A 15,449-nucleotide genomic window follows, 5' to 3' on the forward strand; every position below is an offset into this window, starting at 1 on the left:
TTTCTATGGCACATGCTCACACTTATATATAAGAGTCGCAACAGATGCCAGTTACCAGCACTGAAAGACCTACATCTAGCAAGATGGCAACAAAATACAGGCGTCTGTGTTTTAAGTAGCATGCAAGAAAAAGGAAACTTCTGCAGATGCAGTAGGAAGTGGATGTTGTTACAATTAAGCAATTTGGGAACTTTTTTATTTTTTAAGAAACACCGATGTCAAACATGCACCTACTAAATTTCCCATGGTAAGCTGCTGTTTTAAAATCAAACTGCAAATTGCTGTGGGAATGAGAAGAGGACTGGAAGAAAAAGAGAAAGCGAGAGAAACTGAAATGGATAGATTCAACCTTCCCTATCTATCCTTCATGCAAATTGCAATGCTAGGTTCCTCCTGTGTTTAAAAATGGAGCTCCCTGTGATTTGCCCCTTAAATATTACAATGGTACCTCAGGTTAAGAACTTAATTCGTTCTGGAGGTCCATTCTTAACCTGAAACTGTTCTTAACCTGAGGTACCACTTTAGTTAATGGGGCCTCCCGCTGCCACTGCGCCGCCGGAGGATGATTTCTGTTCTCATCCTGAAGCAAAGTTCTTAACCTGAGGTACTATTTCTGGGTTAGTGGAGTCTGTAACCTGAAGTGTCTGTAACCCGAAGTACCACTGTATAACTTTTTCTTCCCTTGCAGGCTCCAGCAAACCCCATGCGGCAGGTTTACCCCCTGTACTTCCACTGCCTGTTTCGACCCTGCATACTGCCACACAGCTGCCTCCACCACCTCCTCCATCAGCTTCCCATCCATCAGCACAAGCTCCAGTACTTCCCCCAAGAAACATCAAGCCCAGGTATGTCTCTGTGTGAATGAATGTGAAATCGGGGGGGGGGGGTGTTACATTCTGCTCTCATTTCACAGGGAACGAGGGAGCTTCTGATCTCACATCTATCGAAGTGTCTTTCCCGTACAGTCATCCTGAAGTACCTTGTCTTTGGCACTCATCATGCCCCTTGTTTTCTTTCGCGGCTTTGTGATGAGGATGCTATCCTTGACACAGTCAAGGGACATGGATGGGGCTCTTGGGCTTGCCGATTGGAAGGTCGGCAGTTCGAATCCCCACGACGGGGTGAGCTCTCATTGCTCTGTCCCAGCTCCTGCCAACCTAGCAGTTCGAAAGCACGCCAGGGCAAGTAGATAAATAGGTACCACTGCAGCGGGAAGGTAAACGGCATATCCTTGAACCCTAGAGGCCATGCAAAAGCCAAATTAGACATAATGCACCAGTAGCTGCCACATTTCTTTAATCATCCACCTCTGGACCCCAGATGTTCTTGGACTACAACTCCCATCATCCTCAGCCAGCTAATGTATTTGTGACTATATATAAAAAAATTATATATATATAATATAATATAATATAATATAATATAATATAATATAATATAATATAATATAATATAATATAATATAATATAATATATAAAAAGTATATATATAAAAAAGGATTGGGACGCGGGTGGCGCTGTGGGTAAAACCTCAGTGCCTAGGACTTGCCGATCGTATGGTCGGCGGTTCGAATCCCCACGGCGGGGTGAACTCCCATCGTTCGGTCCCAGCTCCTGCCCACCTAGAAGTTCGAAAGCACCCCTAAGTGCAAGTAGATAAATAGGGACCGCTTTATAGCGGGAAGGTAAACGGTGTTTCCGTGCACTGCGCTGGTGCTGGCTCACCAGAGCAGCTTCGTCACGCTGGCCAAGTGACCCAGAAGTGTCTTCGGACAGTGTTGGCTCCCTCCCGGCCTCTTAAGCGAGATGAGTATGCAACCCGAGAGTCGGTCACGACTGGCCCGTACGGGCAGGGGTACCTTTTACCTTTACCTTTTATAAAAAAATGGGCATAAGTGATTTTTATGCAAATGATCATCCTCTTTCCCCTCTTCTGTAGTGATGCTTAAGCAGCCCCCCTATTCATGCCAAAGATGGGGGGGTGTCTTTTTCCCCCCACATGAAAGTGGAAAGCTAAACATTTCTCTGCCTTATCTCCCCATACCTGAACTTACTGGCAGTGAGCGAGGCCAGGAGAAAAATAAATTCACTGGGCAAGTGAGGACAGTGTGCAGAGGAAGGAGAAAGTATTCTACCCCCTCGTTCACATCACTTTTCATGTTAATATACTAACAATGGAGTCAGGTGCAGAGTAATGATGGGTTTGTAGCCAAAACATGGCTCCTGGGAAACAAAAGGGAAAGATCAGCATAATGCCAAGGTTTGCAGAAGGGAAAAGGGTTAGCGAGGGGGAACACTAGGAGGCAAAAACCTTTAAAAATCAGCCCAGAGCACTTCAAACTACAACATTTTATTGCAGGTCTCCCTTTGGTTAAAATAAGAACCACAACCCCCTCTCCTTTACATGTGAATATGTGATCAAATAAAGGTGGGCACTGTTTTTGTCTAGTTTGGCCCAATGGTGAGATGTTTTCAGTCAGTATTCTAAGTACAGTGGTACCTCGGGTTAAGTACTTAATTCGTTCCGGAGGTCCATACTTAACCTGAAACTGTTCTTAACCTGAAGCACCACTTTAGCTGCCGCGCCGCCGGAGCACGATTTTTGTTCTCATCCTGAAGCAAAGTTCTTAACCTGAAGCACTATTTCTGGGTTAGCGGAGTCTGTAACCTGAAGCGTATGTAACCCGAGGTACCACTGTAAGGGTCAAAGATAAGTCTATGAGGCCAAAGTTTTCTCCAGTCGCAGCAGAACATCCAGCCAGGAAATATGAGTTTTGAGAAGGCATTTGAAGGGAGAGAGAGAGACTGAGAGAGACACAATCTAGTGCCTGGCTTTCTGTTGATAATCCTCAGGCCTGCTTCACGCATGGAAGATCTGAAATAGTAATTACTTGAGAATGCAGATATGCATACTTTGTGGCAAGCAAGTCCTGTGATATATAGCTGCTGATCAGGTGATTTTTCCTTTGCAATAGCAAATTAGAAAAAGGAAGGGCTGTGATGACATTGCAGAACATTTCTGAAAACGCATGAAAAGCTGCACATACATACATCATTTTATTTGCATGCTGTCTTTCCACAGTTCAAACCATGCTCAAGGCGACTTACAACATGGAAAAATACATAATTGCAAACATCTTTTGTTATGCAAACATAACAAAAGTAGTCATAAACCATAAATAAAACATTAAGAAATACACAACCAAACGGAACAATTTCTGCATAAACTATGATAAGATCTTAAATAAAGATACAAAAAATAAAATAAATAACAGCAACAACCCCCTCCCCCCCCCAAAAAAAACCTCTAAAAATGGTAACGCAGCCCAAGAATCTTTTCAGCGATTTCAGCTTTTGTAGCTGGAGTCAGCCCGGGCCACGCCATCCCATGCCAGGTCTGCAAGGCAGGGAGCAAATCTTCCTGGACTCACAGCCAAGAACTCTCACACATTTAGACACTGAATACTAATTGCTGGGGAGCACAACTGGAGAGAATGCTATTGCACTTGCAGGCTTCCCACTGGCATCTGGTTGGCCACTGTGGAACAAGATGCTGGACTTGGTGGACCTTTGGCTTGATCCACCAAGCTCTTATTATGTGCTTACACACATGCACTCACTCACATATGCCTTGCTATATGATGCTATCTGAATGTATGGAGGAGCAGGATTGCATGTTGCTGAATGGCCTCAATGGATTCAGTGTATGAGGCCCAGTGCCAAGGATCTTCTGGCAGTTCCCTCACTGCGAGAAGTGAGGTTACAGGGAACCAAGCAGAGGGCCTTCTCGGTAGTGGTGCCCGCTCTGTGGAATCCCCTCCCATCAGATGTCAAGGAAATAAACAACTACAGTGGTACCTCAGTCTAAGAACAGTCCTGTTAACGAAAGATTCGGGCAACGCACTCTGCAAAACCGGAAGTAGGTGTTCCGGATAGCGAACTTTGCCCCAGAAGAGGAATGGAAGCCACCTGGTGGAAGGGTACCAGTGGGGGGAGGACTCAATGGGGAAAGCGCACCTCGGTTTAAGAACACTTTCGGTGTAAGAACGGACTTCCGGAACGAATAAAGTTCGTCAACGGAGGTACCACTGTATCTAACTTTTAGAAAACATCTGTAGGGAGCCCTGTTTAGGGAAGTTTTTAATGTTTGAAGTTGTATTCTGTTTTTAATGTTCTGTTGAAAGCCACCCAGAGTGGCTGGGGAAACCCAGCCAGATGGGCGGGGTAGAAATATATATTATATATTACAAGGTATATGTCTGAAAGAGACCGTTGTCTTCATTGAGGGCTCCCCAGATGTGATCAAGACCACTCTTTGGAGCATCCAGCTGTAGGTGTGGCAATCCTTCCCAATCTCTGCTTTCATCTCCAGATTTCTTGCTGTCGCTACACCCGTTAGAAAAAAGAAAAGAAAATAAAACCTGCCAGGGAAAGGTGTCAGATTCAAACTTAATAAGACTGCAGGCCTGTATTCCTTTACTTAGGACTCCTTGGGATCAGTGGGGGCTACATCTGTGGGGATGTCAGGTTTGCATTTTTGGGTATAGAAAGTATTGGTTTAAAGTGCAGAGATCTTTCCTATTCTAATTAATTCAAGCAGGTTCTGGAAGCTTCTCTATGTGATACAAGCTGGTACAAGCTAGAAGTTTCTAGCTAACAAGCAAGCTTCTATTTTGCCTAGAAACAAGCAAAGAAACTGAACAGCTGGTTCAAACTGGTTCTGTTATCTCTTTCACTCAAGGTCATGCTGACTATAATACAGTAATAGGCCAGAAGAAGCCTGGGTTTCACTTTCTGTTTCTCCTGCTGGTGTGCTGGTCAGTACAGTGGCATCTTAATCTGTTCCGGGAGCTGGTTCAACTCCTGAAACTGTTTGAAAACCAAGGTGTGGCTTCCGATCGGGTGCAGGAGCTTCCGCATTGGATATTTGGCTTTTGAAAAATGTTTGCAAACCGGAACACTTACTTCTGGGTTTGCGACGTTCAGGAGCCAATTTGTTTGGGAGCCAAGCTGTTCGAGTACCAAGATACCACTGTACATAGTATGCTTAAGTGCTAAGGTTTTAGTCTTATTGTGAGTTTAAGTTAAGTCTGCTGCAGCTGGATTTCTTGTGGACTGTACCAATCCTGAAGATGTTGGATTGTGACTGTAAAGCTCATCTGCCTTCAGTAGTAAAACAAAAAAACAATCTGCTGAATGAAGTTAATTGCCTCTGAGTTATTATTGGGAATCCTGCATCGTGTTTTATGTTTTTACTCTGCTAACTATATGGGGTCTGCTCTGGATCAATATGGAGCAGAATTCATTGCATGGAGGAATGGGAAAACCTAATTTCATTAGAGGGTGTTTTTGTCCCAGCTTCTGTCAACTGAACCAGCTGAATCCGGCCCATAGGCTTCATAAACCTTCTCTGATGGCTTGGCTTTCAGTCAAAAGAGTGTTACGGGAATTGCAGTTGCATCTTTTTTCTCTTTGAACCTGTTCACCTTTTTCTTTTCATAGGGAGAATGAAGAAAGCTATGATGATGTTGAGTTTGGAGGTAAGCTAATCCATTTTTGTTATGACGGGCATTAGAAAATTTGTAAGTGGGAACTGCGAGAAAGCGTTAGAATGGGGAGTGCTCCTGTTCGGGTGCCAGCCACCCCCATTTCCACTATACTCCATTCCCCTTCCACTGTTTTCCATTACCGCCTCTCCCTTACAGGCAGCCCATTCTGTATTTCATGCCCTCCATCCCTGCTCAGTCCTTATCAGACTGGTTTTTGGGAGAGGCTTTTTCCCTAGTACTTCTGAGAACCTAGGGGTTCTCGACCAATACCTCCTGTTTGTGCGTGGGTGGTGCCATTTTGGCTATGTAAGGATAACTTATCTCCCCCATCCCCCACCCACCTGTCAATCCCCTGCTGATGTAAGGTGACCCAATTTTGCCTGCATGGCATGAAATTAAACCATGTGAAGAAAGCCACAGCCCACAAAGGGCCAATAAACAGCTGGTTGTTGGCGCTGGCAAACTCCAGTACACAGACACAGTACACAGGGCTTTGCTGGCACCACTGATTGGCAGTCATGTGTGACATGAGGTGCAGTGAAGGTGGGCGTAACTGGCCTGAACGACCTTGTGGCCCAAATGCCACAAGGTGGGCCTGATTTTCCCACTGCTGCTATATAGGATGATAGTGATGGCTGCTGCAATACAGCCTTATGAATCTGAATGTCCTATAAACCTAGATCATTACTCCCTCCTCCCAGGTAATCCTAATAACTCTGTATTTCTGTGAGGAAGAGCTGGGGATCTCCCAACAGAAAATCCTGAATATTCATACACCTTGCCCAACTACAGTACCTAGAATTCCTTGCAAGAAGCCATAGCTGCCAAAGTCTAATAATAATAATAATAATTAATAGCAGTCAAAGTGATATAAATGCATTGATAAAATACAGATAATGAGAAAGTTAAACAAATAGCATTTATACAGAGTATAATTTATAATGATATAGCATGTATATATAAACCTTATGCCATGTATTTATAGCATGTAGTACATAACATAATATATAGTTGGTTTTCAGTATGTAGTCAGAGGGGGGGAATTAAAATCAAGTTGTGGTGCTTGAGGTGCATACTATAGCACAGGCTTCCTCAAGCTCGGCCCTCCAGATGTTTTTGGCCTACAACTCCCATGATCCCTAGCTAGCAGGACCAGTGATCAGGAATGATGAGAATTGTAGTCTCAAAACATCTGGAGGGCCAAGGTTGAGGAAGCCTGCTGTAGCTGATAAGCAGCTGGCATGAAGTATATTCATCTGCTACAATTTCATTTCAGTTTTGATCAAATATAGATTATGCCATATATTTAGTTTTATGTGGAAAGATACTGAGGACTATAAATATATGGCATAATCTGTATTTGAGTTAGACAAAAATTTTCGCAAGTCAAAATACCCAACTTTGTCCTAAGCAACGCCGTCCTTTGCCCAACACTTTTTGTTTAGAGGGCAATCCATAGACTTTCTACCTTCTTATTATATACGGATATGATTATATTATATACAAAATCTTCCCTGCAACAGAAAATTAACAATAAATGTTTGCCTTTTGATTCTTCAGGAAATGGGGATGCAGATGAGGTCAGTATCACCTTTCACAACATAGATAAATGCATCACAACTGTCTTTCATTAACACCCGCTTTCATGAATGCAGAGGGGTGCCGTGGGAGGTTCTGTTACCGGTGTGTCTGTGGAAAGAGGGGAAAGGGAGAGAGATTGTTTCATTTGGATATCTGCATTGGATTTTAATATTTTAATGTTTTGCATTATTTAATTGTTTTGATATGGATGTTTCACGCCCTGGGACCTTAAGGTCGAAGGTGGGTGTGGCGATCACACAGGGTCCCTGGACGTTTGACGGTCTATTGATCCCTGTGCCACCACTGTGATTGCTTCCCCGCTGCCACCAACCCATTTCTCTCGGGTACACACGGAGTCCAGACAGTTGTTAACATTAAATCAAATAAGCAAGTTTATTTTATAAGCATTAACAAGGTTATGGTTTCAGATAACTTTTCTTGTCAGTTTCTTAATCTTAGTTTCTTTACTGACCTATACCTTCCTAATAACTTCTAATTGATTGTCCCATCCCATCTGTCTATCTGACTCCTCCTAACAGTTTCACTCACTCTCACATCAAAACTAGACCAACCCACAGACTTATCCTCCCTCTTCCTTCTCCAACTCCCAACTAACTTCCAAATAACACTAACTCTGACTCTAACTCCTCCCCTTGTGTTCCCACTGGCCAATCACGTCACACTCATTTAACCCTTTCCTTATGACCCACCTAGGAGGGCAAACGCCACAGTGGGTTATAAATCAAAGAAGTGATCATTAATAGTAATAAGCTGTGGGAACATTCATTTGTCACTGGATCAACACATCTTAATTTGGGTACACAACTTGTGACTCATAAGCCAAGCAAGGGCCACAGAACATGTGTTGTGGTCTTCCACAGGGTTGAGGAACCTGTAGTTCTTCAGATGTTACTGGACAGCAACTCCCATCAGCCACAGCCAGCATTGCCCGTGGCCGGAGATGATGGGACTTGTAGTCCAGCAACATTTGGAGGGCCACAGGTTCCCCCTACCCCAGTCTACAAAGTGCTTGACGGCCTTGCTCTGTTTGTAATCTCTGGAAGGGCTTAGCTGAAAGGAGAGTGTAAAGGACTGCAATAATGGCTCAGGGCGAGTGAGAAGTTGTTGTGGCAGTAGATGCAACTCAGTGACATTCGTGTGTTCATTATACCCAGAATGAACACCTCGAAATGGCTACAGTCTGGGCAATATTTGATATTCTTAAATAGCTGAATGGTCAAGGTCTAAAGAAGACCTTATTTCATACAACAAATTGGGTTTGAAATAATGAAATGCCACATACAATTTGCTTTCCTAGTACTAGTCTTAAAAAGAAATTGTTGCACTTGAACTACGTTATAGTTTCCCCTTTCTAATTCATTTCTTGTCACTTTTTTCTTTATAGAGTCTCAACAGTGAAGGGGAGACATATGAAGATATAAACGAAGTGAGGTAAGAAACATGCAGCTCTGCAGATATGGCGGTTCTCTGATTCTTGGGATCCCACAACTGAACTGACAGAGAGACAAAACATAAACAGAGTAAGAGGACCTGAGAGTAAATGGCAGACACCATTGCAAAACCGTGGACAAAAGATCCAAAATCTGAATTTGCAACTTTATCATCTTCTAGGCCAGGGCAGGGCTAGCCAACATGTTGCCCATCAGAGGTTTTGACCACAGTTCCCATCAGCCAATATCGTCAATCAGGGATGATGGAAGCGTCTGTCCTGCAACATCTGGGCTAGGTTGAGAAGGTATTGGCTTGGATCCAGACTTTGCTTCCAGCAGCAGAAGAGGGAAGAGGAAAAGTAGCTTTGGCTTTATCTCCCTTGTAGCTTCTAAAACTCTTCTCCTAAGGGTTTGTGGGCACTCTGGAACAGTGAAGGAGGGCACCAGAAAAAATTGATCTTCCTATGTTGAGCAAAAGATTCCTGCATTTCAGAGGGGCTGGTGGACTACATGACCCTCATGGTCCCTTCCAACTCTACCATTCTATGATTCCAGCAGGCTCTAAAGGTTGGGTCAAAGGCCTTCTGCACATGGAAGGAGCTCTTCCATTTGTGGACAACTAAGCTTAGATCCAACCCAACAGCAACCATTGAGCACATGGCTCCTGATATGGTCATCTTTCAAGAGAAGTGAAAGAGGCCCTGATGTTTGTCCTCTGCTGTTTCTTGAGTTAAGTATCAATCACTTTTTATTTCACAGACCTACATCTAGAGATGATGAAAGGAAAAAGGAGAAGGAAGAAAGGAAGAAATCGGAGAAAGAACAAAAGGAGAAAGAGAAAAAAGAGCAGGACATCAGGAAGAAGTTCAAAGTAAGGCTTAAACTAGCAATAATTTTTTTAAAAAAAACTTTAATGAAAACAAATACATTATCCTTTAGCATTGTTAAAGTTACTCTGTTTGAAGAGATGGGGGATAAATTCAGTTCAGTTCACATTAACAGGTGAACCTATTTAATTCGCACTTCCTGAAATAGCAAGCAAACGGACAGCCTCCCTTCAAAATTTGCACTTCTCTAAATCTTGCAGTGTAATTCTCCAGGAGACTAATGTGTGAAAAAAATCTATATACTACAGTAAAGAGTAGTGCATATAAATGCATGCACTAGTGAAATTAACATTAAAAAATGCATTCTATTAGGGAAAACTGCTTTGCAAAAATGCATAAAGGTAAAGGTAAAGGGACCATAAAGGGACCATGCATAAAGGTAAAGGTAAAGGGACCCCTGACCATTAGGTCCAGTCATGGCTGACTCTGGGGTGGCGGCACTCATCTTGCTTTATAGGCCGAGGGAGCTTCCGGGTCATGTGGCCAGCATGACTAAGCAGCGCACGGAAACGCCGTTTACCTTCCCGCCGGAGTGGTACCTATTTATCTACTTGCACTTTGATGTGCTTTCGAACTGCTAGGTTGGCAGGAGCAGGGACCGAGAAACAGGAGCTCACCCCATCGCGGGGATTCGAACCACCGACCTTCTGATCAGCAAGTCCTAGGCTCTATAGTTTAGACCACAGTGTCTTTATAATTCCATTGCAAAAATGTCTGAAACAGTGATGGGGAATAGCAGGTCCAGGGGTTGAATGTGGGTCTCCAGTCCTCTCTACTTAGCATCAAGACTCAATTCTCCTCAGGATACATCTTGTTTCCCTGACTGACACTTCTTTGTGCCCTCAAGTAGACACGATTGCGATAATGGCTCTTACTTGCCTGTACACACCTCTGACTTCTGTGCATCTGGAATCAAATCTGGAATTGTGTGTAAGAATCACATTGTGCCTCTGGCCATACGCACTATTTGATTCTGGTCCTGCCCACCACAGATACATGGGAACCAGAATGTTGGCAGTGAGGAAATGCAACCCTCAGGCTGAAAAAGGTTCCTCACCCGAGGTCCCGACTCCAATTTGTCAGTTGTGGTTTGTCCATGCCTGTTTCCCTCTCTCTCCCGCCCCCTTTCTCTTGTACAGTATTAATCCTGACCATATGTGTAATGCTGATTTACACCCATTTCTTATCCTACTTCTGTGTAGCTCGTGGGCCCCATTGAAGTCATTCACCAGGCCCGAGCTTGCACAGACTTCAAAGGAGGGAAGAATGATCTGACGTTCAAGCAAGGAGATAAAATCGAAATCATCCGCATCACTGACAATCCAGAGGGGAAGTGGCTGGGAAGGTCAAGAGGCTCCTGTAGGTATAAATTATGCAAATTTAAGTGAACTTATTTTAATATGTTTAATCAGAGTAATTTATTCTGATCAGAAAATTTGGGTTCACTCACCATTCGGAGTATTTGAAATGTCGCTAGTCTACAATTCTTGGCCCTTGAAGACGTATCAGCATATTCGTTAAAATACAGTGGTACCTCGCAAGACGAATGCCTCGGAAGACGAAAAACTCACAAAACGAAAGGGTTTTTTGTTTTTTGAGTTGCTTCGCAAGACGGTTTTCTCTATGGGCTTGCTTCGCAAGACGAAAATGTCTTGCAAGTTTGTTTCCTTTGTCTTGCGAGTTTGTTTCCTTTTTCTTAAAACCGTGCATTCACTTCGAGGAGCAACTCATAGCACACGGTGTGGTAGCCTTTTGTGAGGTTTTTGAAGACTTTGGTGCTTTTTGAAGCTTTTCCAAAGTCCGTGCTTCGCAAGACGAAAAAATCGCAAGACGAAAAAACTTGCGGAATGAATTAATTTCGTCTTGCGAGGCACCACTGTACTTGAAACCTGCACAACAAAGAAACGAATGGCAATTTGATTTAAAAAAATTGCACACCATGCAATGAACACCATTCTATATTGCACAGTGGTTTTTAAAGGGTGTGTGTGTGTGTGTGTGTGTGTGTGTGTGTGTGTGTGTTTAATGCAGCCCTTATGATGTATTGTTACAAGTTTAAAAGAAAACAGCTGCATCTTAGTCATGAAATGTGTTGGGCCTTTGCTTTCTAGATGGCTACATTAAAACAACCATGGTGGAAATTGACTATGATTCGTTAAAGCGAAAGCCACGGCCTTCTGTCAACATTCAACTGAGGCAACCAGACAGTGACCAGGAAGTGTATGATGATGTCGGGGAACAGGACAGCGTCAGCAGGTATGTCAAAAGGGATGGCCACACCTGTGTCCAGTTCTAGTGTGGCTTGCAGTGCAATCTAGCCCACCCTTCATCAGAACAGGAAGTGATGAGGAAATGGTTGTTTAGCATTAGTAGGGTGAACATTTATTGTAATTTTTTAAAATGACGTTATTGTTACATTATTTTTAGATTAGTAGTGGTCTGCAGGGCAAGGTAGTACAGGGAACGGACCCCTGAACAGTTAAGTCCAGTCCTCGATATATTTCTGGACTACAACTCCCATCAGCCCCAGTCCGTATAGCTAACTGGAAAGGATGGTGCGAGTCTCAGCAAGAGCTGGAGGACACCACATTGGCAACCTCTGACAACAGGCCTGGTCCAGCAAAGCAATTGTTACCTTATTTTTTTATTTATTCACAGATTACCAGTTTGAATCACATTTGACATTTTCTAGGCAATTACCTGGCTTTATGTGGGTTATAGAATATTGCAGACATTTGGGTGTGGGGGGAAAACATGGACTTTTCAGTGCATTCCTATATGTATGTGTGTTCTTTGGATGTAAGTCCCACCATGTTCAATGGGGCTTACTCCCAAGCAAGTTACTGCATTATTTATTGCACTGTCTTCTCCTTTGACTTCAACCATTTCCCCTTCTCTTGTTTTCTCATGGCCAAAGTGGAAGTCAAAGTGCTGCAGGAGGTAAGTTCTGCTGTTCCTATCTATCCAAATTTTGAGGTTTGTGGGTCATGGGGCCCATCTTTTAGCTACTTCCCAAGGTATCATTTGGGGTATGACCAGGGTTTGTGATATCTACCAGCAATCAGCAGACAAGCCATATATAGTCAAAGAAAAATAACAGTCCCCAAGCCTTCATACTTCCTCCTTCAATATTCATTTCTAAACCAATCCTGTAAGCACTAAGGTCAATGCCACTTTCAAGATTAGCAAATCAAAGATACAACTTTTTGAGAATCTTCCCCTCCATCCCTGGTCCCTCATCAGCACCAAGATGATCCAGAAAGGCTTGTCCTCCTGATAAAGCAAGAATGGGAAAGCCATGATCTCCAGAGGTTGTTGGACTCCAAATCCCATCAGCACCAGCCAGCATGGTCAATTCTCAGAGATGAAGGAAGCTGTAATTGAAATAGTGCAAACAATCCTGTTTTTTTTCAGTAGAAGCAGTACATACCGTTGAGGGTTGTTGTTGTTGTTATTATTATTATTGACATAGCTGTCAACGTTTCCCTTTTTTTTAAGGGAAATTCCCTTATTCCGAATAGGATTCCTCGCAAGATAAGGGAAAAGTTGACAGCTATGATTATTGATAATTTCAGTATTAATGTTTTATTTTACTTTACGTGCATTTTGGAGGTAAGTAGCCTAGAGACAGTTTGCATTAGGCGACATAAACTGAAAGAATAATAATTGAAGTAGTAGTGATAATAATACTGCCCTGCTTTTGCCTTTTTAAATTTTTTAAATAGGATTCCCTCCTCCTCCTCCCTCTGATGACGTTTATGATGGGATTGAGGGTGATGATGATGCACAAACAAGGTAAGCATTAAAAGCCAACAAAATAATGAAAAGCAGATGGAGAATTCTTGTTTAGTTCTTGTTTAAAAGATTATCTCATGATAAAAATATTAGCCCTCGATTAATGCATGATAAAATGGTATCAGCTGGGTAAGGAGTGTGTCTTAGAAGGGTGTGGAGATAATGTTTTTACCATGGAATTAATTGCTTTGGGTGTTGTTTTAATGAGTCTTTACTGTTTTCATCTCCTTCACATGGATTCTATTAAGGCACAGCCTTTTTCAAATTCTTTAATTCTCAAGCAGAAGCCAGTAAGCCAGAATCTGAAGCATGGACAGATATTTGTGTGGCATCAAAACAACGGCACATCCGACTCTTTAGACCCTAGTTATCCATTCATTATATATTCACCCTCCATAGAAATCCACACTGATGCTGGTGAATTGATCTGATCCTGGGATCACAGATTAGAGCCACAGGACAGATCAGGAGGTCCATGTACTAAGAACTTGGTCCAGCTGTGTTTGTATGAGGCTCACACTTCATGCTGTTGCAAAATTTGGGTGCCTCCCCCTCTCTCTGCTGAGTGGTGACAAAGAGCCCATGGTCTGTACTCACCCATGGTCTGTGGCCCTTTGGAGAATTGAGACACGGTGGAGACAGTCGTAGCTTTAATAAATATTATTTATTCGCCTATTTACACCTTCGGAAGGGGAAGGGTGGCACTGTGGGTTAAACCACAGAGCCTAGGACTTGCCGATCAGAAGGTCGGTGGTTCGAATCCCCACGACGGGGTGAGCTCCCGTTGCTCAGTCCCTGCTCCTGCCAACCTAGCAGTTTGAAAGCATGTCAAAGTGCAAGTAGATAAATAGGTACCACTCCGGCAGGAAGGTAAACAGTGTTTCCGTGCACTGCTCTGGTTCGCCAGAATTGGCTTAGTCATGCTGGCCACATGACCCGGAAGCTGTACGCCGGCTCCCTCGGCCAATAAAGCGAGATGAGCACCGCAACCCCAGAGTCGGCCACGACTGGACCTAACGGTCAGGGGTCCCTTTACCTTACCTTTATTTACACCTTCAGTCTGCAAGGAGGAATTCCAGATCTTACAGCATGTTCCTTTCAAGAGGGGCTTGTACCCCACAGCAGTGCTTGTACCCCACAGCCAACCACCCTCCTTCCTCCTCCTTCCTCCCATCAGCCCTTGCTCCCAGACTCCCTTTTCCTGTCACCTCAAGTGTACAGTTTCCTGGCAACCTTTCAAATCCCTGTATCCTTCACACCTCAAGGCAGGGGAAAGGAGTTCTCTTGTATTGCAAATGGACCTCTGTTGTTCTTTGATGGCCCCAGCTCAGTCAGGTTGTTCTGCATAAGCTAGCTCAGGAATTCCTCTGCAGCTTGTATTCTCCCTCCATATCCCAAACAATCAAAATCCTAGCCTTTATCAGTATCTAGGATTTAGGGGGCTTAGCATTTTAATTTATATCAATACGTTTGTTGCAGCAAATACTGGTGTGGTTGTGTGTACTGTGGTGGTGGTGCCCTGAGATGTTCTCCTAAAGAACAACTTTGCCAACCTGGTGTTTTCTGGACATTTGGGACTACACTCCCCATCAGTCCCAGCCAGCACTGGCATACTGGCTGGGACTGATGGGATTTGTAGTCCAAACAAGTCAGAGGGCACCCGATTGGCAAAGGCTCTCCTAAAGAATGCAAGTATGAATGGACTTGAAGGTCCTTTTTAATTTTTTGGGCTGCTGTTGTTGCTGCTGATGTGAATCCAATGCCCCAACCCAAAGTCATTTCAAATATCTTGTCTTTCAATCTGCAATGTGATAATTGCGTGCATACTCCAAAGGTCTGTGCCACATGGTGAAGATAAGAGTGACTCCTGGCCCCGTGGGCTTTTGAAGAATCTGTTGAAGGGAAAAGATTTCCCCAAGAGAAGTATACGAGAGGCAGCAACTAAAATCAATGTGACAGAAGATAATGGAGGTTCCTCGTAAGAGACTGCTGTGAAAGAAAGAAAAATAACCGGTTCACTAAAACTAATAGCTAATATACGTGTTGATCATGCGCTACTAACAGCTTCTCACAGCAGCCTAACCAGCCACATAATCGTACCACACGGCAAATAACCAAAGCTATGAAACCACCACATCCCTTTTCAAAATTGGGCCATGCTCTGTCCTTGAATACCTCTTAGCTTA

At 43.5% G+C, this 15,449-nt stretch overlaps 1 protein-coding gene across 1 annotated transcript in view; it reads left to right on the forward strand.

Annotated features, from left to right (window-relative positions):
• The window catches only part of FYB1 (FYN binding protein 1), a 51,393-nt gene that overhangs the window by 16,956 nt on the left and 18,988 nt on the right, over nucleotides 1-15,449 (forward strand). Inside the window, exons 3-12 of the mRNA XM_081881434.1 lie at nucleotides 689-845; nucleotides 5,503-5,540; nucleotides 7,110-7,129; nucleotides 8,536-8,582; nucleotides 9,341-9,452; nucleotides 10,671-10,827; nucleotides 11,580-11,724; nucleotides 12,386-12,408; nucleotides 13,194-13,263; nucleotides 15,098-15,241. Of these exons, the coding sequence (XP_081737560.1) occupies nucleotides 689-845; nucleotides 5,503-5,540; nucleotides 7,110-7,129; nucleotides 8,536-8,582; nucleotides 9,341-9,452; nucleotides 10,671-10,827; nucleotides 11,580-11,724; nucleotides 12,386-12,408; nucleotides 13,194-13,263; nucleotides 15,098-15,241 (913 nt within the window). The remainder of the gene's footprint in view (nucleotides 1-688; nucleotides 846-5,502; nucleotides 5,541-7,109; nucleotides 7,130-8,535; nucleotides 8,583-9,340; nucleotides 9,453-10,670; nucleotides 10,828-11,579; nucleotides 11,725-12,385; nucleotides 12,409-13,193; nucleotides 13,264-15,097; nucleotides 15,242-15,449) is intronic.

Source organism: Podarcis erhardii (genome assembly GCF_964252035.2).
Source record: "Podarcis erhardii genome assembly, chromosome: 11".
Lineage (NCBI taxonomy): Eukaryota > Metazoa > Chordata > Lepidosauria > Squamata > Lacertidae > Podarcis > Podarcis erhardii.